We start from the raw sequence: 24,243 nt of genomic DNA on the forward strand, positions 1-24,243 counted from the left end.
GTCTCGGGTGTCGCTCCGGAAAAGCCAAGTTCAGTGCGGCTGGAAATGAACACCTGCTTCGCTTACAACGTAAACATCCGCTATTTGTAGCCGCAGGGGCAAGAGCCCTTCATGCATGACTCAGCGGAACCTGGAGGTGACACTGCCAAAATCCCATCCCCGCTGGCTGGCATCTTCCGGCCAGGAGACTGCCCGCTTTGGGTCAAATGTCTGCATTTAATCAGAGCAGTTCCCTGAAAGGTATTTCATGGCGATTTCAAAACTAAGCCCATCAGAAATAATAATTTCATTTCATTTCCGAATTTTCCTAGATCATATTTTCTAAAGAAAAGTTTTTTCCTGTGCCTTTCCTCCCCTTTTTATTAATCTGGATTGAAGAAAAGCACACATTTCATTTATTGTCTGGATTACAGATTCTTATTAAACAAACCAGAGCTCATTATAAAATCAATATCAACTTAACCACCATGCCCCCAGGAGGAACAGCAAAAAGGTCACTCCAAGAAATTCAAACAATTTTCCTGCTGGAAGGGCATGATTTTAATTACAGATACTATTAATTAGAGCTGTCACTGGGAAGATTTTTTTCTGTTAATTATCACAAACTCAGCTCTAAGTGTGCAATTTCAACCTGCATTTTTGCCAAACTGAGTCATTTGTGCATGCAAGTCCAACCTTTCCATTCTATCAATATTTTATATTTGAATTTCAAAGTGTATCAAAGGATGCCATGCTTTCTAAAAACCCAGCCCTGTGTGATCTCCCGTCTCCGGCACACGGAACAGAACTGGTGTGATCATTTATTTATGTCCTGGCACAGATGTGGCCCAGCAGCCCACACCGATGGTCTCGCTCAATAGAATTTCTGGATAAATTCTTACTAGTTTATGTGACATTTTTTTTTCAGGGCTTCTTCTTCAAACGCGATTTTTCTCTTGCTTTGAAGCACAGCCGTGCGCTGGGGCGGAAGCACCGCCTCCCACACGTCTGAAGGTGCCATTTCTTTATAAGAGAAGATCACACTGACCAGCCTGTGGCCTCCTCCAGAAAACCAGTGCTTTTCTCTCTTGGGCGACAATACCAAGAATTTTCTAATTGCGGGAGAAAGCGATCTCTTGGTCCCTTTTAAACACGGTGATTTTATAAATTCATCCCAGCTCCTCCTGAGGGCCTGTGTCAGGGTGGCCCACAGAGCAAACGCAGCGAGCTCCCGGCGAGCTCCTGGGAGGCACCTTGCAGGGCAGTGTGGAGAGAGGGCAGTTCTAGAAAAAGCTTGAGACCTCCTCCCCATGGAACTGTGATGGCGGACTCTTCAACTTACATATTATTGTAAAATATGATGCATTGTTTACAAGACAGACCTATTACCATCATAATCATGTGAGTAGAGGAAACGAGGAATCTCGTCCAAGGGGAGAAAATGTTTCAGAAATACATATTGATTGGATTTCTAAAACGATGATGAAGTATTCTACCTTCCCAAAGGGGAGGACACAGAGTTGTGCCCTGACCTGCCCCCGCAGCGGGCTGGCGTTGCCGTCAGACCCGGGGCTCCGTGTCGCCCCAGGACGTCACTAAGGCGGAAGCAGGTGCTACAGAGCGTCCAGAAACCTTCTCCTGTCCTGCCTTCCTCCCACTCTCAGTGGCTGCGGACGGTGTCCAGGTGTGTCCGGCACCCGGCAGCCACCGCTGCTCTCACCGAGACGCCCGGGGCTCACTTCCCACTTATCAGCGTTAGATTACACAGTATCCAGAGACTGGCAGGGGTAGCGATAGATCGGGGCAAAGGATCTTTTCATAGGAGACCCGGAGGAAGTCGATGATTTAAGAGACATCTTCAAACGTCTATGCAACCCATTTATCTTGCAACTTTGGCATTTTTCATGAACAGTGGCCAAACTAAGAAAGATAACAGATAATACAGAATTCATGTTTCGTACTTTTTCCACATTTCTAATGAGCAACCTGCTATCACTCTAACAGACCAGCTGAGAACAGGGTAAGATTAATCCACGGCAACAAAACTGTGGTTCCGAGGCATTTCTGTGAATTCTGATGGACAGTTTCAAACCGTTTTCCTGAAAGAACCGGAACCATGACTACACAGAGCGCTGGGACCGGGGAGGGCCGCAGGCCGTGCACTGATGAGTGGAACCCATCTGAACCCCTACCTGGTAGGCGGCGGTGGCATCCGGGCCGGGGTGCTCCCCGAGCCCCGAGAGCTTCTCCTGCAGCCGGGAGTGGGAGGCGTGGCGCAGGCAGTAGATGACCGCAGAGGCCAGGAGGACCCCAACCATGGCGACGACAGAGACCAGGGTCAGCACGATGAACGGGGTCGAGTCCTCTTGCTCAGCTCCGTGCGGCAGAATCCTGAGTTTGCTTTTCTGCAGAACAGGAGAGAAGGAGCCCTGTGAGCCGAACAGACTATGACCTCCTAGAAGCTACCCTTCTGCCCTGCAAACTCAGGCTCAGCCCAGAGCTGTGCTGGCATTAACGCAGCCACAGGAGGGCCATCCAAACAGCAGCCCTCAAACGAGGGGGAAGGCATCTCTAACCAGCGTGCCACAGACGGCAACATTTTCAAAAGGAAACGTAGAGGCCTTACTTGGTTTCCTGAAGGCCACCATCTTTCCAACCACAAAGACATAGTCTTGGCAGCTGATTTGCTGCTTTAAGTAAAAATGCATGTGCCTTCTTCTGAACAGGCGTGAGGAAAATACCCCAGTGTATCCCGAGCTTGCCCCACAAATGCTTTGGGGCACAGGGAGGTCAGAGAACTCTACAGCACACAGCCGGAGCGTCCGCAGCCTGGGAGACTGCAGGAGGGCGGCCTGCGCAGAAACCTTTCCGGTGCCGGCACCCAGCAGACCCTCCGCCTGCGCGTCCGCGGGACACACAGCCCAGCGCCCGGGCACCTCCGCGCTTTTCCCTGGAAGGATCTGCAGGTCCACGAGGGCACCCCTCCGCGGTGCGGAGTGTCAGGGAGACAAACCGTCAGATTCTCATTGTTCTGGGGGCGGGTGAGGGGATCCTTTGGGTGCACTTCGCTGGTCTCCGCGGGCAAAAGGCGCGCGGTGCTCGCCCTTAGCTTCGGCAGCAGGTGCGTGAGCCGCAGGTACCAGCGCCCGCGGAGACGGGCCGGTGCGCGGCTCCGGCCGCGACGCCCCCCGCCCCTGCTCGGGGAATGAACGCAGACGCGCGCCCCCGCCTCGGCCCCGGTTGCTACAAGAGGAGAACAATTAGCAAACTCCTTTCCACCACCTAATTTCGCGTGGTAACAAAATGGATTTTTTCCCCATGAATGCCTGGCCGGCCTATTCATTATGTCTCTTCTATTAGTAATTTTCTGCTCCGTACCCAGACTCCCACCTCCTCGTCCCCCCGTCTCCGAGTGTACACAGGGCCTCATGTCAGGCCGGGCCATTTTTATCTTGTAATCATAAAGGCCACCAAAGCAATTATCGCCGGTCTTGACTGGAAAAGCTGGTCATTAATTAGCCTCCTTTTGGCTTCGGTGCCGCGGATTAGCTGGTGCCGGGACGGAGTTAATGGAAACGCGGGTTAAATGAGAAAAGACGCTGGATTTTCTTGCCTGGATGCGCGGCTCCGCGGAGGACGACGAGGCAGGCAAACGGCGGGAGGCCCGCGGAGGGCGGGGGAAGGGCAGGGGCCGGGGCGAGGGGAGGGCCGGAGGGGGTGGGACGGCGCGGGGAGGGATCGGGGAGGGCGGAGGGCGGAGAGGGAGGGCCCCCGGGTGGGGGCGGGGGCGGGGGCGCGGGGCTGCCCGAGGCCTGTGTGGCGGGTCCCGCGGCCGCCCCCGGCGCGGACCCCTCCCCTGCCCCGTCCGGCTCGGCCCCCTCCGCGCCCGCACGGCCGCCGCGGGAAGGTTAAAGCTCGCGGAGCCGCGGACCACCCCTCCGCGCCGCCCGCGCTCCCTCCGCACCCCTGCCCGAGGGGCGTGAATAAACCGCGGGGACCCCACCCGGCGCAGCGAGGCCCGGCAGGGCGGGAGGGAGCGCGGCCGCCCCGGCCTGGGTCCCCGGCCCCGCGCGCCGCGCTGCTTCTCGCCCCTCCGGCCGCGGTGAGCCCCAGGGCGCCCGCGAGGCTCCGGGCCCGGGGTCTCCGCCGCCGCCAGGGGTCTGCGTCCCGCGGCCGAATCGACACCTGGGGGGGGGCGTCTCCAGGAGGACGGTTCGCCCCCCGCGGGACAGCCTCGCCTCGGCAAACCGAGCCGGGACAACAAAGGAGGCGGCGCGGCCGAGGGAGGGGCGTCTGTTGTCCCCCCGCCCGGGCCGGGTCCTCCTGGCCGTCACTACGCGTCCCCCCACCCCGCCCCGGGACAGGCCACGGGAGGTGCCCGCGTCCCCACTTAGGCCAAGCGCCAGCGATCCCGCCCAGGCGTCGGGAGGACCCCTCGCGCCCACGTGGTTGACGGCGCCCGGGAACAGGGACTTCCTGAACCTTCCCGCCCGGCGACGTGAGCGCACACGCGTGCGGTGGCCGGCCCGGCTCGGAGAGGACGCACAGCGCGCCCCCGACAGTCGGCCGCACGCGCGCCAGGGACCAAGGCCGGGGCTGAGGGTGCCGGGCAGTCGGGCACAAGGGGTCCCGCTGAGCAGGGTGGCCGCCGGCTCACCGTGTAGGGGACACAGAGGTGGCCCGGTTGTCACCTGATTCCAGGCCTGAGGCCAGGAGACAGGTGGCAATGACCACACGTCAACCTGGCCCAGGTCTGGGGCGAAGGAGAGACCCCAGGCTGAACACTCAGGAGGGAGGCCGCACTGAAGCTCTTCCCAGGCTGTGTCGCGGCCAACCGGGACACCGATGGTCACCGGGACCCACGATGCGGTGGGCAAGCGCGGGTAGAGGAACAGGGCTTAACCGCTGCCCCTTTCGCGGCGCGCGTGGAGCTAACTCACAGGTCAAAGAAAGATGTCAAGGAGAGTGACTGCCCCCAGACCTTGGGTCCCTCCTCTCGATTCCGATTCCGCTCTCCCTCCTCCCAGCTGCCCAGCGCCCCCTCCCCTCCCCCACCGCCGGAGGTGCGGCTGGAGAAGGGAAGGACCCCATGCCCGCTGAGTCCCATCTTCTACGGTGTCCTCTAGTCCCAGGCCAGGAAGAAGGCCCCCAGTTAGCCTCCCGCAGCGTGTCCGAAAGGAGGCCCTTCGAGCAGCCAGGGGAAGGGTCCGTGGCTGTGGACCGCGGGTGGGAGAGCCGGGACAGCGGGGGCGTCGCAGGTCGCAGGCGGGAACGTGGGCGCGGGGGTTTGTAGGGGGGGAGGGCGCCGCACCCGGCGGGGAATCAGGGGGTCTGAGCCAGAAGGCGTTGGTGGGGCAGACAGACCCGCCTGGCTTGTGACGTTGGCCCCCCCTGGATCCTGGGCCGGCCCCAGGGCTGCCCGGCTGAAACCGGAAAGGTTCCTCTTCCTGCCCACTCCCGCTGCTCCCCCGTGTTCGACCCTGCGCTGAAAGGAGGGGTCCAGCGGGAGGAAAAACTGTCGCCGGTTGCTAGTCAGGTGTTAAGAATCCCGGAAGAAACGAAAATTCATAGAAAATACTAAAAAAAAAAAAAAAGTAAAGAAAGTGAACTTGCCTCGTTGGCATAGTGATCGATTTAAAATAACATTATGCTTCTTTCCTTTCCTTTCCTTTTGTGGAATGAGGAAAACAAAACTTCTAAGCCCTGTTAACCACCAGGTTTAAGAGAAAAGAATGAGCCCGACTGATATCCACTGGAGAGGGAGTCTGCGCTGCCACATGCTCCAGGTGCCACCTGGATGGGGGGGCCTCAACCCCCTCCACTTCCGGTCCCTGCACCCCAAGGCTGAGCAACTGGAACTACATGTGCTTTCCCCAAATTTCGTCCTGGGGCTGGGCCCTGCAGAGAGCCCTCGACTAATTAGAGGCATCCTGTCAGTCTTGACTTGGAATTGAAAGAAAATAATGCTGAAATATTTATGACTTTGACATTTACAGTCGGGCGTCTTGTAAAAGCGGAACTGTACGGTGGCAGAGAGGTCACCCAGGCAGGCTGGTAGCTGTGCACCCCAGGAGGTAGGAGACACACACACACACAAGCACTTAATGCCAAGTTCCAGACGCAGGAAAAGTACAGTTTTCAAAAATAATCAGGAATAATCAAGTCAACTTTATATCAGGTTAGATGATCCTGACAGTACCCTGCGGCATAACATTGCATGCTTCTCCCACTCAACCCCTGCCACCTGCAACTCCTTGAATTTAGAATGTAAAATACTGCCGAAGCTGTGACTTAAGATAAATGTGACCACAGAGACAATTTGCGGAGTTGCTGTTAGGAATTAGAAACTACAGACGTTGTCCTGACCTATTTAAAGGATTTTGATCTGTGCTCGTAAGTGAAGGTGCATGGGGCTTTCTTTACATTGTCTTCTGAGCCATTTATGGCAAAATATCTTCAAAACTTTTTTTCTTTAGCTGTCCATTTGGTAAGCTTAAAAGAAAAGAGAGAGAGAAAAGAGAGAACATTTTATGCCCGGACTTGGTTTTGAGAACTAAGGCAGCCACACAAACACAAAACTTCATGGTAACAAATATTTGGGGACCAGTAGCAACAGTGAGCGTTTTCCGAGCCTGTGAACCGTTAACAGCAGCACCCCATGCCCAAGCCACTGACTTCAATTTTAAAACACACTTGCATCCAAAACTTATGGTCACAGGCATTGAATTTCATTACTGGGAAACTTCTAATCTGTGCATGTTTTCATTTGTTTCCTTCCAAGGACTTGGTTTTGCAAACCCAGCTTCACCCTGTGCCCCTTGACCTGTGACTGCCCCAATCCCTTTGCCTGTAAAATTTAGAATTCGATTTTAGAGACTATTAATGAGTTGCTTTAATGAATCTCTTTGCTTTCCCAGATGAAAAATTTTAGAATTATTTGGAAATTTTGTGCTCCATTTACTAAAATGGACTTACTAAAATGTGGTAACTATGTAAAGCCACTCAAAAATGTTCATAGTTTTCAGGCTATGGGAATGACCAAACTTAAAAATATGGGGCAGGGCAGTTTCTTAAAATATTTTAAAAGTATTTTTTTTTAAAGCTGTTAACTGAACTATTTTTAATTTGGAATTTGCCACAGAATTCTCATAAATGAGAGAAGTCAGGCGGAAATAATCATGTATTAATTCTCTGCATTACAAAATCTTTTCAGAAGCTATTATCAGAGCAAGAGGCATTTCGGTCTGAATCCAGGGTGGGAGAAATCCTTTGTGCAAGTGAAAGCCATTGTTCGTAGCACAGATGAAATTGTACTTGCAAATCTGCCATTCAAGTAGCCAAAAAAAAAAAAAAAGCCTATATAGGCTAAAGAAAAGAATGTCCAAGAAATAATTATTCTTAAATGAAAATAAGTGGGGATACCCTGTTTGAAAATAAGCCACTTGTTTATTTTTTTCTGGCATAGATACAGAAATAAATATGCAAAAGGTAATAAATTATCTATTTACCAGCTTTAAGTGCTCCTAGAACATCCGTTTTGGGGAACTCCTCTGTTCTAAGATGTCGTGGAAGATTTACGGTATTTATGTTTAAAGGGAGAAGGCTACCCCGTGTGAACTGATTTTTGGCAGAGCTGGGTCCATCGCAAACTGTCTCGGGGAGAACAGAGGCTGAGCAGCGGAGAGCAGACCCGACCCCCCAAGAGAAATCCTGCCCCAGCCTCCTTTCATAGTCTCCACCTGCGTCCTCACTGCAAACGGACTCACACTCGGCCAGCACACTTGATGCGCCGCTCCCGACGTGTTTTCTGCGTGCAAATCGGTCCCCGAGGCCTACTCTGACACGCACCTCGGTCAGGTCAGGTGTTTTCCCGGACGCCGAGGTCTGGAAGAAGGAGCTCTCCCGCCAGAGCCAAACCCTCTCCAGGACCGGAGTTCCCCCCACCCTCCTCGTCCTCCTCCGAGGCGGAGAGGCTCCATCCTAAGCTCGCCCGGCGTCGCGGTCAGGACCCCGCCGTGGCGCTCGCTCCTTGGAGCGCAGGTCTGTTTCGGGGCCCCGCCTGGCCGGACCGGCCGCGGGCTTTCTCACCTCCCCAGCCGGGTCCCCGGCTCCCTCACTTGCAGGAGCCCGCGGGTGTCCGAAAGGTCGGGCCGGAGCGCGGGACAGGCCGCAGCGCCCGGGGCAAGGGCTCCTGGGGCCGCGAGTACTCACAGCACTGAGCGGTTTCCAAGAGGTCCCGGCCCCCTTCCCCGAGGGGACAATGCCATGGCCCAGCCTCGCCGCAGCAAAGCGCGTGGGCCGCGGGGCACCGGTTGAGGTCCCCAACGACGCCCGCCTCCGTCCACCGGGATCGCACAGGCTCCCCGCGCACGTCTCTGCGGTGCTCCCCCCGCCACGGCTTCTCGGGAGCCTAATGGGTGTGCTTGGTTGGGTGGGGGGCGTTTCCTCTCGGGTTGATAAAAAGGAGCGAGCTTCCCTCCCCCTCCCGCACACAAACCCTAACCTCCTCGCACTTTCCCTCGCCTCTAAATTCGGGGAGCGCTGACTGGGCAGAGACCACGTGGACACGCTGCGCCGGAGACCCCAGGCGGAGAGGCTCCGGCGGCCGACCAGGGACCGCGGTCTGCGGATTCGGCTGGGGAACTGGAACGCAGAGCGGGAGCACGCGCAGGGCCAGGGGGCTGGCGCAAGGCCGGAACTGCAGGGCCAGCCCGCGGTGACCTGCGCGGGGACGGTCCTCGCTGCCCTCGAGGAGGCTGAGACGCCTCGCTGGCTTTCGGGGCCTTGGCGACTGTGACAGAGAAGTCCCCAACCGTCCAGCGTGCAGCGCGGCCAGGCCAGCGCACTGGTGACACAAAAGGGCGGGAGACTCTTTCCGGCCCCCAAAGCCAATTCTGCTGTGGTCTCAACCCCTCATTTTGGGGTCCGCCTGACTGCCTCGAGTGGGACTTCTCTAGAACCTGGAAGGAGGCTACAGTTCGAAGCCACACAGGTAGTGAAGGCAGGCAGGAAATGAAGTCCCTCCTTCAGAAGTTTCTCTCCTGGAGCGCGGCCGCCTCGCCTGGGGGGGGGGGCCGAGAAAGCGCAGGTTCCGTTTGGGGGAGGGGAGACGGCCACTCCGACGCGCTTCTCCAACGGGCCGGGGTGGGGGGTGCTCAAAAGATCCTGCGATCTCACCCACGGCCCCACCTGCCCCTCGCTGGCTGCTCCCTGCGCATCCATCCCGAGCCCCTTTCCCGAAAGACCCCGAAGGCGAAGGCGAAGGCGCGCTCCCCGACCGAGAGAAGGCAGTGAAGAGCGCCCCAAAATGGGCTGGAGGAAAACATCCCCGCGCTGGCTCCCCTCCATTCTGGCTGCTCATCCTCAGCTTCCGCTCCTTTTCCCACACCCCTGCCCATCAGCGTGCGCTCCACCCCCCCACTCCCCACGCCCCTCTCTCTCCACGGTCTGAACTGCCCTGGTGCCTGCGGAAAGTCCAAGAGCGAGGGCCCCAGCCCAGCCCTGCTGGTGTCCAGGGGGCCTGGGGGGGTGGGACATCTGCCACCCCTCTCAATCACCACCAGCCGGGTCACTCTGGGATGTCCAACCCAAACCCACTGGGGGGATGACCTTAGACCTCTCCCCCAGCCAGAGGCTTTGACAGGTGTCCTGCTTCGAGTCTGAGTCGGCCCCTGCACTGGGCTTTCCGACGTCCAGGTTGCCCCTCCAAGCCCCTACGCGCACCCTCCCCCCTCCCCAAGCTCTGGTTCCGCGCCCTGCCACCTACCCGCCTGGCGGTGCCCTCGGTGGCTCCCTCCTGCTTCCTCCCTCCCCCACCCCAGCCCCTCTCCTTTCTCCTGCAACCTTACCCGTGCCCGCGCCCCGGCCCCGAGCTCCCGGTTACCTGCGGAGGGGCGGGTGCCCAGCGCCCAAGCCGGAGAGGGGGGCGGCGTGCGCCGGGCCGAACAGCTTCGGGGCGCGGCGGCCGCGGGCAGCTGCGGCGCCATCACCACCGCTCGTTTCCCTGCGCCTGAGCCACAGACGAGCGGGTCCATCCCGCTTCTGACCACAAACTTCTCGGGAGGCCGGCGTAGACAAAGGTGCCGTGCGCTGTGGCTCCAGCGGCGGCTGCGGCACCGGCTCGGAGCCCGCGGGCGCCGGCAGCTCTGCGCGGTCGCTCCGCCGGGCTCTGAGCGCGCCGCTCTGGCCCGGCCCCCGAGGCGAGGCGCTCGGGGCCGGGGCGCGGCGAGGACGGGCGCGGGGCCGACGCGGGACAGTCCCCGCAGGGCCACCGGCCGCGCGCGCAGCTCCATCCAGCGCGGCCGCCGCGCCCCGCCTTATATCCGGCCCGGCGCGCACCCGGCCGGCGGCGGCGCGGCTCGCGGCCCAGCCACCGGTTGCTATAGCGATGTCCCCCCCCCACATGTTGCTGACAGCAATTGGCTAAGGGGCCGCGGCTCTCCGAACACCCTCTCCCGCCCGAGACTATGAATGGACATCGGCTTTGTCAGTCATTCGCACAGCGCCCGGGCCTTCGCAGGCTCTTTCTTTACAGCCGCCCTCCCTTCCACCGCTCGAGTGCACTTCAAACCCGGCAAGTTCAGGGTAGCGCTCAGGGGAGAGGGGGCCGCGGCAGCGACGGCCAACCCGCGAGGCCTTACTGCGACCTCTGCCATGGGAAGGGTGGGGGTGTCAAGACTCTGCAAGAGGAAAATTTATGGCAAATTGTTCTTCTGAGTTAGTTTTCCCACTTTTGCCGAGGGGGGGGCTTTTGCTTTTTTTCCCACTCCGAGCAGGCCAATTACGCTGGTAAAACAAGCCAGTAAATGCCCTCGCTGACCCTCCCCCTTTTATTCTCCAGCGTTTGGTCTCCAGTTCGTACAAAGCGCATTGCCCGTCGCGGGAAGGGCTGAGAACCCAGCCACCTCTTCACCCAGGCGAGCTGCAGGTCTCCAGACCTGAAGCTGGCCTGAGGCGGCAGTGCAAATGCCTTCTTGCCTCCGCGGGTCAAAGGCTCGGCCTGGACCACTGCCTCGGAGGCAAATAGAGGCAAATGGAGCGTAGGGGTAGGGGCGTCGCAGGGCGGCACTCCAGTGGCCGGCTCTCCCCGAGCTCCCCGACCCTGCTGGAGTCTGGGGCGCGACCAGGCCTGCTGGGCCCTGTGATTGGCCTCCCGCAGCCTCTCGGCCAAACCATCGGCTCCCGGCCCTTCTCCTCATCCCGCACATTCTTTCTCTCCGAGCCCTGGCCCCCCGCTTCAGCTACAGGTTGGGGCACCCCGGTGCGCTCCGCCCCGGGCGAGCAGCAGAGAACCGAGCGCTGAAACCCAACATCTGTGTGTACAATGCGATCTCCGAGGCCCACAGCTGCAGGAACAAGAGGAAGAAAGGAGCGGGGAGACCTTGTCACATGCAGATGGCGGTCTGCGCCGGGCTCTTGAGTTTCTCCTTTTCTGGAAACCCTGGCGCCCTCCTCCCAGACCCCTCTCCCACTGCCTCACCATTGTTCCTGCGCTCAGGACAGCTGGAGACGGCGCCCCAAGCGGAGCAGGGCGGCCCCTTCTAACCCGAGGCCCCTCCCACCCCACAGCCAGCGCCCCCACTCCGGCCCCTCCAGGGCAAACCGCACCCCCCACCCGCAGTCCTCGCCGGCCTGCCGGGGAGGAGCTTGCACCGTGGCCCCTCTCCATGCCTCCCCTCAGGCGCTGCCCCCAAGACCTGCCCGGCCCTCACTCTTCTCTCCCGGAGACGCCTGGGCCGGGGCTCAGGGGAAGGGGTTGTCAACAGACGTGAGTCGAGCGCCTGCTTGCCTCTAAAAGTGTTCTAAGGACTCGCTTCCAATGACCAAGGCCTACCCCGAATTCTTTGATTTGGTATTTGCAGTGGCCGGGAACCCCAGGGCAAAGAGGTGACGCCTCCATCAACCGCTCCGCAGGCCCAGGTGGCAGAGCTCCGTGCAGGCAGGGCGTGGGAGCTTCAAGAAGCGCAAGGGGCCAACGAGGTCCCGCGCGGAGGCCCAAGGGGGAGACTTGGGCTTCTCTCCAGTTACCCACCCCGCTGTGTACCCCGAGCCTCCATATACCCAATAGGTCGGGAGGTGGTAAATCACCCTGGTAGGGCCTGCAAACTGCTCCCCGCCCAGCAAACTCGAGGGGGCTCGGCGGTTGGCCATTCCCTCCGCCTGCCCCGCTGGGCATGGGGTAGTCCAGGCCTAGAGACCCGAGCCCCGCGCTGCGCCTTGGTTCACTCTCTGCGGGTCCTCCTCGGGCAAAGACCTGAGCGGTGGTGGTCCTGTCCCTCCTCGCTGTCCTCCTCGGGAGGTGGGCCCACCCGGGAGCCCCGGCCTCGGCCTACTGCTCCAGCCTCTGGGGCGACCCCTGGCCCGGCGCGGGGAGGGGAAAGAGGAGAGGAGGGGTTGCAGGCAGGGGCCGAGGAGGAGGCGGGAGGGGCCCCGGAAGCTCCGGCGGGGCGAGAGGGGAGGTCGGCGGAGAGGGAGCGCAGGCAGGGAAGGGAGGCCTGGAGGAGGGGACCTGTCGCCCTCAGCCTCTCTGGTAACCGGCCTCTCCATAGCAACGGCTTGCGCGCGCACGCCTGTGTGTGTGTGTGTGTGTGTGTACGCGCGCGTGTGTGCAGAGTTCCTGCACCTCCCCAGTCCTGGGTGGGGGTCTCAGAAGGGGGGGCGGATGGCAGGGAAGGCCCCTCCAGGACCAGACGCCGGCCTCCAAGGGGCCGGGGGCGCCGCGCGGGGCACCGGGCGGGGCGCGGGGTGGCGGGGAAGCTCTCAGGCCCGGCGCTCGGCGGAGGGGCACCAGGGCGCTCGGCCTTCGTCGCCCGGGCCGGCCCGCGGCGGTCTCCGGGCCCTGGGACCTCGGCAGAGAGACGCTGACGACGCGTCGACCGGAGACTCAGAGCGCGGCGGGGAGGCCTCGCGCCGGGAGACCGTGGCGGCTGCGCCCGCATCCTAGGCCCGCTGGAGCCCGGGCAGCCGCCGGGACCCGCGCGCAGGCTGGGGGAGCGCCCGGCCGGGCTCGCTGGGGCGGGAGGGGAACCCGCGCCGGCTCCCAGTCCGCCGCCAGGCGCACGGAGGCTCCGGGAACCCGCCGCTGGCCCGGCCACGCGCGCCGCAGGCCGGGCGGGCCCCGAGGACGCGGCCGCAGCCACCTCCACGCCGGCCGCCCCGGGCGGACACGCCCCCTCGCCTTCCTCCCCGCCCGCGCCGGGAGCCACGAGCCCGAATGGGGGTCCCGGGGCGTCCAGCCCTCGGTCGCCGAGGTGGCCGGCGCCCCAGGCGGCCACCCCGGCTCTGCCGCGGCGAGGGCAGGTGCCTGGCTGCGTCCCGCAGGGGCCCTAGGGGGGCCGGAGTGTGGGCGACCCCAGGGCAAGCTGGAGCCGGGCCGGGGCGCAGCTCCAAGCCAGCCAGACTGTCGCTTACACACATGACATGACATGGTCAGTAAGTACAGATGCGTTTATTTTACGTGGCTACTTGCTCCCTTGTCCCCGAGGCTGCACTTCCAACATCGAAGCACCACAGTCCCGATTTAATCTGAATTTAATGACCCACCTGTCTTTCCGAGCTTTCGGAAGCACGAGGGGCCGCGGGGACGACCCCACCCCTCCGGCCACTCGGTAGATGGTTAGATGGGCCTTGAGCCCCGGACGCGGGGGCCGAGTGGGGCAGCGGGTTTCCTCCCGGACGCCTGGCCGCGCGCACACAGCGCGCTCTTTCGGGGTCCGGCTCCTCCGCCCCTCCCCCCGCCGCCCCTCCCCCAGGGTTCGCCGACTTCAAGCCCGGCTGTTTAACCCGCGGGCGGAGCTGACGGCCCAGGCCCAGGAGCTCCCGACCAGAGAGAGTGTGTGTGCGTGTGTGGGTGTCTGTGTGCGCGTGTGTGCGCGCGCGTGTGCCTGTGCGTGTGTGTGTGCGCGTGTTAGGTGCTGATCCTTTTAGTCTAGCGTTTCAGAAACTGATCAATTAAGCCACCAGATTTTCATTCCCTTTTCCTTTATTTTAAAATCCTTTCTTATTTCCAGGGCAGGCAGGAAAAATGTATCTTTTAATTCCTGAAAATGCTTTAGGAAAGTGTCTTTTCAGTAATGTGAGACTAGACTCAGCGAGTATCTTGAAGAATGAGTGATGTTAGGTGTTTTTGTTTGTTTGTTTGGTCATGAGAGCTTAGATCTCATTTAATAATAAATTTCAATTTTCGGTTTCAGGGACATTTACAGAGAAAACTTTTAAACGTGATGAAGAATGTTTTTGAGAGTCACATTCATGGCAGTCATTTATACATGAAAAATGAGCACCTTATTCAGACAGAAGTTAGGGTTGTTTGGCTGATGAATAAAAAATATAGGATATGTAAAATTCTCCAAGATCTACCAAATATCTACACAATATAAATAGTTTGAAATGATTTGTGATTCTGCAAAGACTTCTTTAAAAGATCAGTTCACATTTGTTATGTGTAAAACCTAATGTTCTGTGATTAAAAAAAAAAAAAACACCTCATTTTCAATTTAGGAAACACCAAGCTATTGAACTATTGTATATCACATATTGAAGTGATTAGGATAAATTTCCAATGTACTAAATAATCAAAGAAAATGTATTTTTAAACAAAATAGAGAAAGACTGTCACGGGAAACAGGATTATTATAAAGTAAAACAACACCTAGTTCAGGAATTTAAAAAAATATGGTTAGATAGAAAATGATAAAAAAAATACACCTTCTGGGATACCTGTTTAATTTCAGAAAATCTAAACCAATTTTGTTTTGAAAATAAAACAATAATTTGTAATAATGGTATTTGTAGTAATGGTATATAAACTATATTTAAAATACTTCTGATTTGTAAATCCATTTATAAAAGTGACGTTGAATTATAAAAATGGTATTAGGTCTCTTTGAATATTATCATTCTGTGCATATGGTATTTTCATACATAGTAGAATGTTGACATAAATTTCAAAAATATCAATGAGTGAATTTTGAAAAGCAAGATGTTTTGATTGGTCAGCTGCCTTGTGAAACATAGTGACTGGCCTTGTGGTAATTTAAACAAGAAGATACTTGCATAGGTGAGATTCCAGATTGAAATTAATTGTCAGTAAAGAGCTATTTTCAAGGACCATATCTGTAAGGCTTTAGACACTACTGATAAGTCCTTATTTGTCATGAAAGAAGACACATGCTCTGTGGGGAGAAGCCCTGGGTGCTGGACCGTGTGGCACCCCCCCCCCACCCCACGCTAGAGGCCAGGACAAGTGAATTCGGCAACGGGAGTCTTTTAGAGAAGGCTTTGTTGCATCCTTACGTTACCAGCTTGAAGAAATTCCTATAAAGTTGTTGCCCTCACTTTAAAATTGAGAGGCACTGAGAAATAGTAAAATTATTGGTTCAAATATTTTACCTTCTTTCAAGAAAAAAATGTGAATTCTGTACTCTAAACAGAAAAATACAGTCTCTTTGGGGGGGGGTTGAAAAATAATTACCAAATTACTCAGCTTTTGTTATCAGTTCTCATGCTGGCTCACATTGACTTAGAAGCTTCAAAATCCAAAAATAGGAACACTTACGAAATAGAGTTGGTACCCTCTCCAGCGGCCTGATAGGAAACTATTTTACAAAGAACAAAAAAATGTACTTTAGTCAAAGAAATTTGTTCCTGAAGGACTGGTTAACAAATATGTAGGGAGTTTCAGACTTCCTCTTCCCAACTTTGAGATGACAGCCCCATAAGAAGAAGACCCCCCACCACCACCACTTGAGGTTCTCCTGGAGGGATCTGGCAGCCTGGCTGCTCCCAGGGATGGATGTTTGCAGACAGACAGCCTCCCTGCAGGCTACTCTGGTGTTTATCCTCCAGGTTCTAGAATCTAGAAAGTGTATCACTTTCAGTCTAGTTCCTTGGAAAGATCGAACCTCGGTTATTTGGACAACAACGCCATAAAACACAGGTTTACCGGTTGGCGCTCGCGGACTTGGTCTATGCATAGGATGTTCGTGATGAGAGTTTATTCTTCACGAAATTCAGCTAAAATTCCTTAGAGTGCATGTTTGTAGGAAAGACTCACGTTGTGAACAAGAACCTAACCTTTTCGCCATCATCTCAGATGACAGAAACAAAATGCTGTTGTGGAGAACACCCAGCTTTACTCTGTTTTTCAGCCAAAAACTGTTCCGTAAATTCTGTCAGTTGCATGCTACTGGTCCATATAATTGGAAACCGTTTTTCCTTGAATTAGTTTGGAATTAAAAGTAGAACAACAGTTCAAGCAATGTTTACTGCACATTTATATCATTCAGCTTTGCGCCGTTTGCATATACTTTGAAGAAAAACTCTAAGGTCTGTTTTTCTGTGGGGGGTTGGGCTCGGGTTAAATGACGGCGCCGCCCAGCCTGACAGCCTTGCTCGGGGTCTGGAGTCTCTGCAGAGGGTCGGTGTTTCCTGATTTCGTATTACAACTACGTGTGCATGTGCTTAGCTCTCACGGGGACACGAGGCTAGAAGCAGCTGGTTGCTTTTCCTTCTTGACATAACGTGGACCAATCCCAGAAGGTTCACGGTTGGTCCATCAGGCTCCAAAAAACTCGGTAAGGGTACTTCGGAATTCCATATGAATTCAGCCCTGGCTACAAAATAGCCGACGGAATGAAAGCTAGTCCTATCCCCTCTATAGACGCAAGGCACTGTAGCTCGCGTGGTCCGAAGTCAGCAGGGAGTCTTCAGTCTGACTTTTAATTTCTTACAAACCTATCTGATACACGGATCCTGCTCTTCCAATTCACTTTAGAAGCGCCACCTTCTTCCATCCTGTCTAAAATTCCCATTTAGACTCATCTGGAATCCGCCCCAACGGAACTAGAAATCTAGTCTTATATTTTCTAATGATGTTTTACTTCTCGCCCCCAAACTCTATTACTTATCCTGATCACTCCCTTTCATCATTCTTATCTCCGATAGCTCTTGAGTATTTTATTTTTATTTCTTCTCAGAGAGCGAGCGGGGGACAGGGAGAGGAAGAGCGAGAGGGGGAATCTCCAGCAGACCCCCCGCTGCCACAGAGCCCCGCACGGGGCTCGATCGCCCGACCCCCGAGATCATGACCTGAGCAGAAATTGAGAGTCGGACATTCAACAGCCTGAGACACCCAGACGCCCCTCTTGAGAATTAAAAAAATAAAATAAAAGAAGCCTTTAAAGAAAGATCACTGCCTACCACTAAGAGTATTTCCTGAGACGCCATTTCACAGGAGTGATGGCCCACATGCGGAAGCCATGACGGCCTGGCGGGAAGAAGGGGGCAGCTTCTCCAGGAGGCTGGCGGGGGCGACCCTTCCTGTGGTCTCGCCGTGATCAGACGAGCCCCGTGACCCTTCGTCTCGGGCCTTCTCAGACCTGAATGTCCGCCTCCTTCGTGGCAGCGCTGGAACCTTCCCGGCCCTTTGCCCTCCGCTGGCCAGTTCCTGTTGCTCTGGGGCCACGACTGGTCTGCCCGTACGCGTGGTCGCCCCGTCCGTGCTGGCGTGCCTGGGGGCCATCCCGGTCTCCTCAGAGTCCCCGTCCCGACCCACTGGACCGAGTGCCTTGCTCTCACTACCCCACCGAGCCTTCCTCAGGTCACCCGAAGGCAGGCTCCCCTTTCCCCCGCCAGCGCCGCACACGAGCCCGCTTCTAGAGCACCCGTGCTCCCCGGCGTCCCACCCTGGGAGCCCCGGCCGGCCGGCCGCTGTGGGGCTGCCCTCGGCGCTCATGCAGGGGAAGCCGAGCCCTTGGGCTTCCTGGCTCAGAGTCTTTCCCTCACCCGAAACCGGACACCTCATCCCTTGCCTTCAGAGCATCTGAATGCTCCAGGCTTGTCCTCCTCTCCCATGTGTGCATTTTCACACCACTGCACGCACCACCTGCAGCAGTGAACCGTTCACACTCTCATGCACACACCCTGCATGCACAGACGCATCGTGGCATTGTCCCCCAACGCACGTGTACCGTGTCCTGTGGCCCCCGCGTCGCCCCACGGCACCTGCCATCTACCTGCACGTGAGCGCGACCTCGCACACGAGCCACGTCACGCACAGGCACACACGCCGTCTCACACGTGAGCACACACCATCACGCACATACACACACTATCAACGCAGAATGTCCACACACAGCACACACCTTTGTGCCCATCACCTCACACACACCTCTCACGCACATTGGACACACATGTGCAAACTTCTGCACGTGTGGAGAAGAGAACGAGTTTCCTGAATGCGGCTGCTGTGCCGTGGACCACACGTTTCTGTGCCCGGTCCAGGGAAACTCGCACGGACACCCCACGGTTCGTGCGCGCTCATTCCCGGCTTTGCAGACGACAGAACCAGACTGAGCCCCCGGCCAGTGGGTGCCGGGACCTTGACAGCCACACACACACCGTCTGGGGAGAATCGGTTTCTGCCTTGGCCTTGCGGGAGCACCAGGGAAGCCGTGAGCAGCTCCGGGACAGGCTGTGCCCTTGCGTCCCGTTGAGACCCTCCAAGCGTCCCCCCAAAATAGCAGCAGCTCTTCTTACTCGGGTAACAACTTAGTAATAATAATTGTGTTGGCAAAAAGACACCTGGGTTTTATTCCCTGTATCGGTTCTACCATACGTGGTTTTAAGAACCGATCTCTGTCGAACGCATGCAACTGTCGGTACCACCCAGGAAACACACTTAGCCGTCCACTCCACGTCACCAACGCCTCGTGCCCCTGCCCTGCCGAGCCAGCCTGCGGAGTGGCCACTGCTGGGGCCCCATCCCTGGGAGGGGGTGCTCGCCCACGAGATGAGGATGGGGCGTCCGGAGGAAATCCGAGGAGCCCTTACACCTCGAGCTGCTATTCTGCTTTTATTTTTATTTTTTTAAAGATTTTATTACTTGTCAGAGAGAGCGAGCACAAGCGGGGTGGGGGGCACCAGGCAGAGGGAGACGCAGGCTCCCCGCTAAGCACGGAGCCCGACGCGGGACTCGCTCCCAGGACCCAAGATCATGACCTGAGCCAGAGGCAGACGCTTCTCCGACGGAGCCCCAGGCAGCTCTCGGGCTGTTATTTTGTATTAAGACGGTCCCGAGGGACGGCTGGTGACGGAACTCTTGGTGCAAAGCTTTAAACGAAATTAAGGAAAAGAATATAACAGCTTTTACATTCCGAATCTATCACAGAAAGTCTGGAAAATGGGGGAACCCCAAGTAGTCCTAAGTTCGGCTTGTGGCAGAGGGACTGGGCTAATCTGGAGGTGCGGGTCGCAGCGGATGGGGCGGTAGGTCGGCCTGAGTGGGCTGGACCGGGCGCTGGGTCCCGCGGACGGAGACGGCCGGTGACAGAGGTCCCCCCGGGTTCCGTCCCAGAGCTCTCCCTGCGGGAGGCCGGCCTCGTGCTGTTACCGACCACCCTTGCCTGTTGCTCCTGCGTTCTTCCCCCGGAAGCGCATGGGAATTCTGTTTCCAGACAAACGCGGAGGCTGACCTTTAACACGTACAGTTCAGTAATCAACATACGAGGGAGAAGGTTTTCCCCGATACAGGGAGCACCGTGCACACATTCGTGTTGAGGACCCGAGTCCGCAGGTCTCGAGGAGGGTCCGACCCCTGCTCCGCGGGGCTGGGGGGGCCCTGCGGGGGGCTCTCCCTGCTCTCTTCCCCTGCGGGTCCAGCACCTCCTCTGGGGGCGGGGCGCCTGCCCAGCGAGAAGGACAAGCCACACGCAGACCTCCCGGGAGAGCGCGGGACCCTGCGGGACCTGGCGTCTGGGCGGTGGGGACACGTGCAGGTTTCTGCGGCTACCGGGCCCACTCTGTCCCTCTTGCGCTTCCCAGAGCAGAGTCGTGTTGGTTTGGAATTGAGACGCGCGACTCCCGGAGTGCACCCCCACGCCCCACCCCTGTGCCAGCAGCGGAGGAACAGCGCTCCCGGCGGGGAAGCCCCGCAGCGACCGCGGTGAGTCGCGCGTCTCCCCCGGGTGTGCAGCGGGGAGGCAGCGCCAGCACGCGGTGAGGGCTCACACCGCCGGCCTCCCCATCCGGCGCGGTCCGACCAGGCGCGGGGGAACCAGACAGCTCTCGTGCCTCCTCACGTCCAGACAGGGGCGTCCGCGTCTTCAGCCTGGCGCCCGAGCCGCCCGGCGTTCCCAGGGACCCTGCCTCGCCTCCGCTGACACAGGGCGGATCGGCCTTATGGACTCAGGGGGGCCGTGCTCACCCCACGCCGCCGGGCCGCGGCGACTAGAAACAGCCGTGCCCACCGGGGCGACAGTAGCCGCGCTCGGCCTCGCGCACAGCACCCCAGCCACGCACGACGCCTCCTCCAACAGCATCAGAGGGAGACCCTCTGCCTCTCGAAACGAGCGTCGAGAGATCTGACACCTTTGATTTTTGTCCTCAAAAGAAAACCCTGTGGTTACCCAGTTTCAGCAAATGTCACCCAAAAGGTGGTGGGACCACCTACACTCCCTAAGAAACCACGAGGGAAGTGGCGGGTCACCAGCGGCCGGGCTCCTGGGGAGAAGGCCACGGGGACGGGCCCCCCGAGAACCCGTCCTCCCCGCACGCGCGCCTTCCTTGTGGGGAAGGCGTGTCTCCCCGTCACCTGACGCTTCGGAGCCGGCTCGGGAGGGGCCCGGCCGTCCCCCAGCACCACGGAGACCAGCCCGGGGCTCCCGTGGTGCAGGCAGCGTCACCAACCACAAGGACCGGGCCGCCGCCCTGGCAGAGGGCCGGCAGATGACAGAGCCCTCCCGGGCCGGCTTTCGGCCGAGCTGGGAGCTGGGGGTCCCTGACCCGGGGAGGCTCATCACCTTCAGGGCCCCCTGGAGTGGCCACAGCCGGGGCGGGCCCCACGTGCGCTCGGGGTGGTGTGAAACCGCACACGTGCCCCAGGGGAGCTCTCTGCCTGCACACGTCTTACAGCCGTTCGGTCTCTGGGTTTCACGGAACCAGGAAGGTGGCTCGTGACTGGTGATTCTCTCCGGGGGACTTCCCAGCGCATAAAGCGAAGAATGCAATATAATCACCCACAGACACCCTCTCTTTATCCTGCGTATCAGGCAGAAGACGGGCCACGGTCGACACTTAAGGACACACCGGGTAGGGCTCGGTGCAAGTATCTCAGGAGCTCGAAACATTCTCGCACTCAGTTTGCTCTGCCGGAGTCCGGCGCTCCCGCCTCGTCTGACGGAGACTGTCCCCTGCCAGCGACACCGTTCCCAGGCAGGGGGAGTCCACCTGGGCCCAGAGGCCGCGGTCCCGTCCCTCTCCAGCAGGTGCGAGACTTCAGAGCAACCGTGGCCCCCACGCCCCTGGTGGGCGGCGCCGCGTGCCCCGGGGACACGCAGTCCGGCGCTGCTCCGGCTGCTTCCAGCCACACGGGACCGTCCCGCGGTCTCGGCTTGCGGGAGGCGGCGAGCTCGGCCTTACGGTGAGTGGGACACCGCCGCGCACATCTTCCGTTCAGAATACGGGAGCGCCGTCCGCAAGGAGCCGCTTACTTCTGTTTCCAAGAAAACCGCAAACAAGGCTTCGGCCTCTGACCCTCATTTCCCCACCCCCCGCCCCCGCCCAAAGTAAGGAAAGCCTGGGTCCCGTGAGGAAGCGTGCAGGCTGGGGAGGGACCCGCAGTGGACGCCGTGGCTAGATTCGTCAGCCGTCCCGGAGCTGCAGGGACACGGAGCTTCAAGCGGGTTCCTCCCTGCAGCCGCGCGCGCCGGGAGCCCAGGGCCACCACGCTGCTCGGATTCACCCTGATGTGCAGGGACTTTGCGCATCCCCCAGGGCAGGACACCGCCGCCTCTCAGTGGCCTGGGATGTTTGAAAAGCTAGACTTCAGGGACGGACCTGGAAGCCCAGTGCGGCAGGTCACTGCAAACGGGCCCCCCGACGTCCCACTGGGCGCCCCAGCTTCAGCACCGCCACCCGCGTGTGGGAAGGGAGCGACGTTCCCAGGCCGTGAGCCTGTGTCCGAGCGGTCCCTTACTCGCCTCCGCTGGGAGCCGGCTCTGGGGGCCGGGACGAGGAGGCCGTGGCCTGCTGAAGACCTCTGCCTCCCCAAAGGCTCTGTTGGCGGCCAGGGCTGGCCTGCACCACTGCCGGGTCCCAGACCTTGGCACAGACGTACGGCGCTCTCCTGAGGCCACAGGGTGAGGGCCTGAGTCCTGGCGGAGACCTCGGGGAGGAGTCCCAGTCAGGCTGCTGGAGGAACCCGCAAGCCCACGCCCAAGCCCACCGGGAAGCCAAGATCCTGGAGGAAGGAGATGCCCTTCGGCCTGTCTCCTGCGGACAAGGCCAGTGTTCTGTTGGCGAACTGCCAAACGGGGGCGAGACACAAGACTCCCACTTCCAGCCTCACTCCTGGACTGACCTGATTAAACTCCCTCTTACCAGCACTTCTCTGAGACTCGGCAGCGCTGGTGACCACATCCCCCGAAACAGGAAGCCAAGAGTACTTTTATTCTGCTTGAGTCCATCATCAGCCGTCTGTTGACATTTTGTCCACCATTTCTCGCGGGTAGGAGAAATGTCCAGTCGTCTGGAACAATGTCACGCTGTTTTCAGCAACAGAGTTCACACTTCCCACCCCTCCTCCTGCTTCCACTTTGCACGTGAATTACAGGTATGTGGGGGCGGGGGGGGCTAGGGGTGCGGTACAGAGACCTAGAGGGTTGGGACCAAACCCGGGCGTCTGACGCCACGTTTCCTGAGGCCACCTATCCAGAGCTGGGGCTCCGCGCAGGTGGGAGTGTCGGGTCCTCCCTCCGCTACGCGGGGCAACGCAGGGTTCCTGTGCACGTGGGCGCGTGGGAGCGTGTGTGGCAGTCAGCCTGTGCCCCTCCCTGGGGCATTGGTGGCTGGAGGGGAGGTGCTGCTGGTGTCCGGGGGGAGGGTGCTGCTCACACCCCACAGGGCCCAGGGTCAGCCCCCGGAGCACTGCCGTCAAGGCAGAGTGCGGGGGATCAGGAAACCGGGACCTGGGGGCTGTGTGCGGCCAGGGCTGCGGGGCCGTCCTGCCCACAGAGCTTCCGGTCTCCAGGCCTCTGTTCCCTCCCACGGCCTTGTGGGCTGCTGGACCTCACCTTTTCTGAAGCACACCATCATCTGTCTACACCCCCGTCCGTGCACTCTCCACGGCACCCTAGTCCCTTGGCAGACCCCGTCCAGCGAGGCAGTTGGGTTATTCCTGGAAAGCCCCAAACCCTAGAGAGCAGGTATTCACGGCCCTGAAATAAGGCTTTTTTATTTGGGTTCCTTGCGATTCTTCTGCCCGCTGGAGCCAGCAGGAGGCCATTCCCTTTGCCAGGACCGGCCGCTTGATGCCGTGAGCCCACTAATCCCATCCCTCTACCTCCTCTATCTTTCCTCGGGCCCACATTGCCCTGGGCAGGCCCTCTCGTCGGTCCTCCTCGTTCTGATGTTCCTCCGGCTTTGGGCTGCCATGTGATGGCAAAGCCTAGAGCTGCGGGCAATCCCACGGGGGCCAGGTCGCCCGAGTCCCCCACCGCGACCTCCGTCGGCTGCACACCACAGGCCTGGCAGATGGCACGCTCAGGATGCCCCAGGGCACAGTTTTCTTCTACTTTTACCATTTTAACCTCACTTTGGTTCACCTCTTTTAAGAGAATCCTTAAATCCTTCCTGGGCAGAGCAGGGTGGAGATCAGGTCCGCGAGCGCCCAGCTCCCGAGGCCCAGCTGGCCCCAGAGGTGCGGCCCCAGAACGAGGCAGGGCGAGTGGGGGCCTGCCCGCCGGCTGCCCCCCGCTGCTCCCCACGTACACCAGGACGGGAGGTGGCCTGTGGGCGATCAGAACTTCCTATTTTGTTTCAAGTAAAAGTCAGGCCTCTGGGTTATTTATGTAAAATTTCTCAACTTCGGAAACACCGAGCTGCTTTGAGCAGGGATCGGAGTGCGCACGCTGGGGTGGGTCCCCAGAACCGCCCTGACCCTTTGCGACCGCGTGCCTGGCCCTGCTCTCCTGGTGACCCCGAGGTGCGGGCACCGGCCAGACTCAGACGTGGTCTCACCGGCCTGCAGCATCACGGCCCTCCGGCCCGTCCGGGGGTGACTGCCCTTCACGAAGGAGGCAGTAGCGGCCTCCTACGTCTTAGAGGAAAGAACTGAGAAGATCAAACTCCACATTTTGGGTGTGTAAGTCCAAGAAGGCATCAAAGCATTCCTCTGACCTTGCTCCTGGCGCCCGGACGGTGGCCGTCCCCAGGGGAGCCAGCAACCTCCTGCCTTTATTTCTGAGTCATTTCATAAAGGCTATTACA

General features: G+C 58.8%; 1 protein-coding gene across 1 annotated transcript in view; it reads right to left on the reverse strand.

The window, feature by feature from the left end:
- Positions 1 to 24,243, reverse strand: part of PTPRN2 (protein tyrosine phosphatase receptor type N2) — a 514,367-nt gene that overhangs the window by 94,777 nt on the left and 395,347 nt on the right. Inside the window, exon 21 of the mRNA XM_044247045.1 lies at positions 2,172 to 2,384. Within this exon, the coding sequence (XP_044102980.1) occupies positions 2,172 to 2,384 (213 nt within the window). The remainder of the gene's footprint in view (positions 1 to 2,171; positions 2,385 to 24,243) is intronic.

This window comes from Neovison vison, chromosome 4 (genome assembly GCF_020171115.1).
Source record: "Neovison vison isolate M4711 chromosome 4, ASM_NN_V1, whole genome shotgun sequence".
Lineage (NCBI taxonomy): Eukaryota > Metazoa > Chordata > Mammalia > Carnivora > Mustelidae > Neogale > Neogale vison.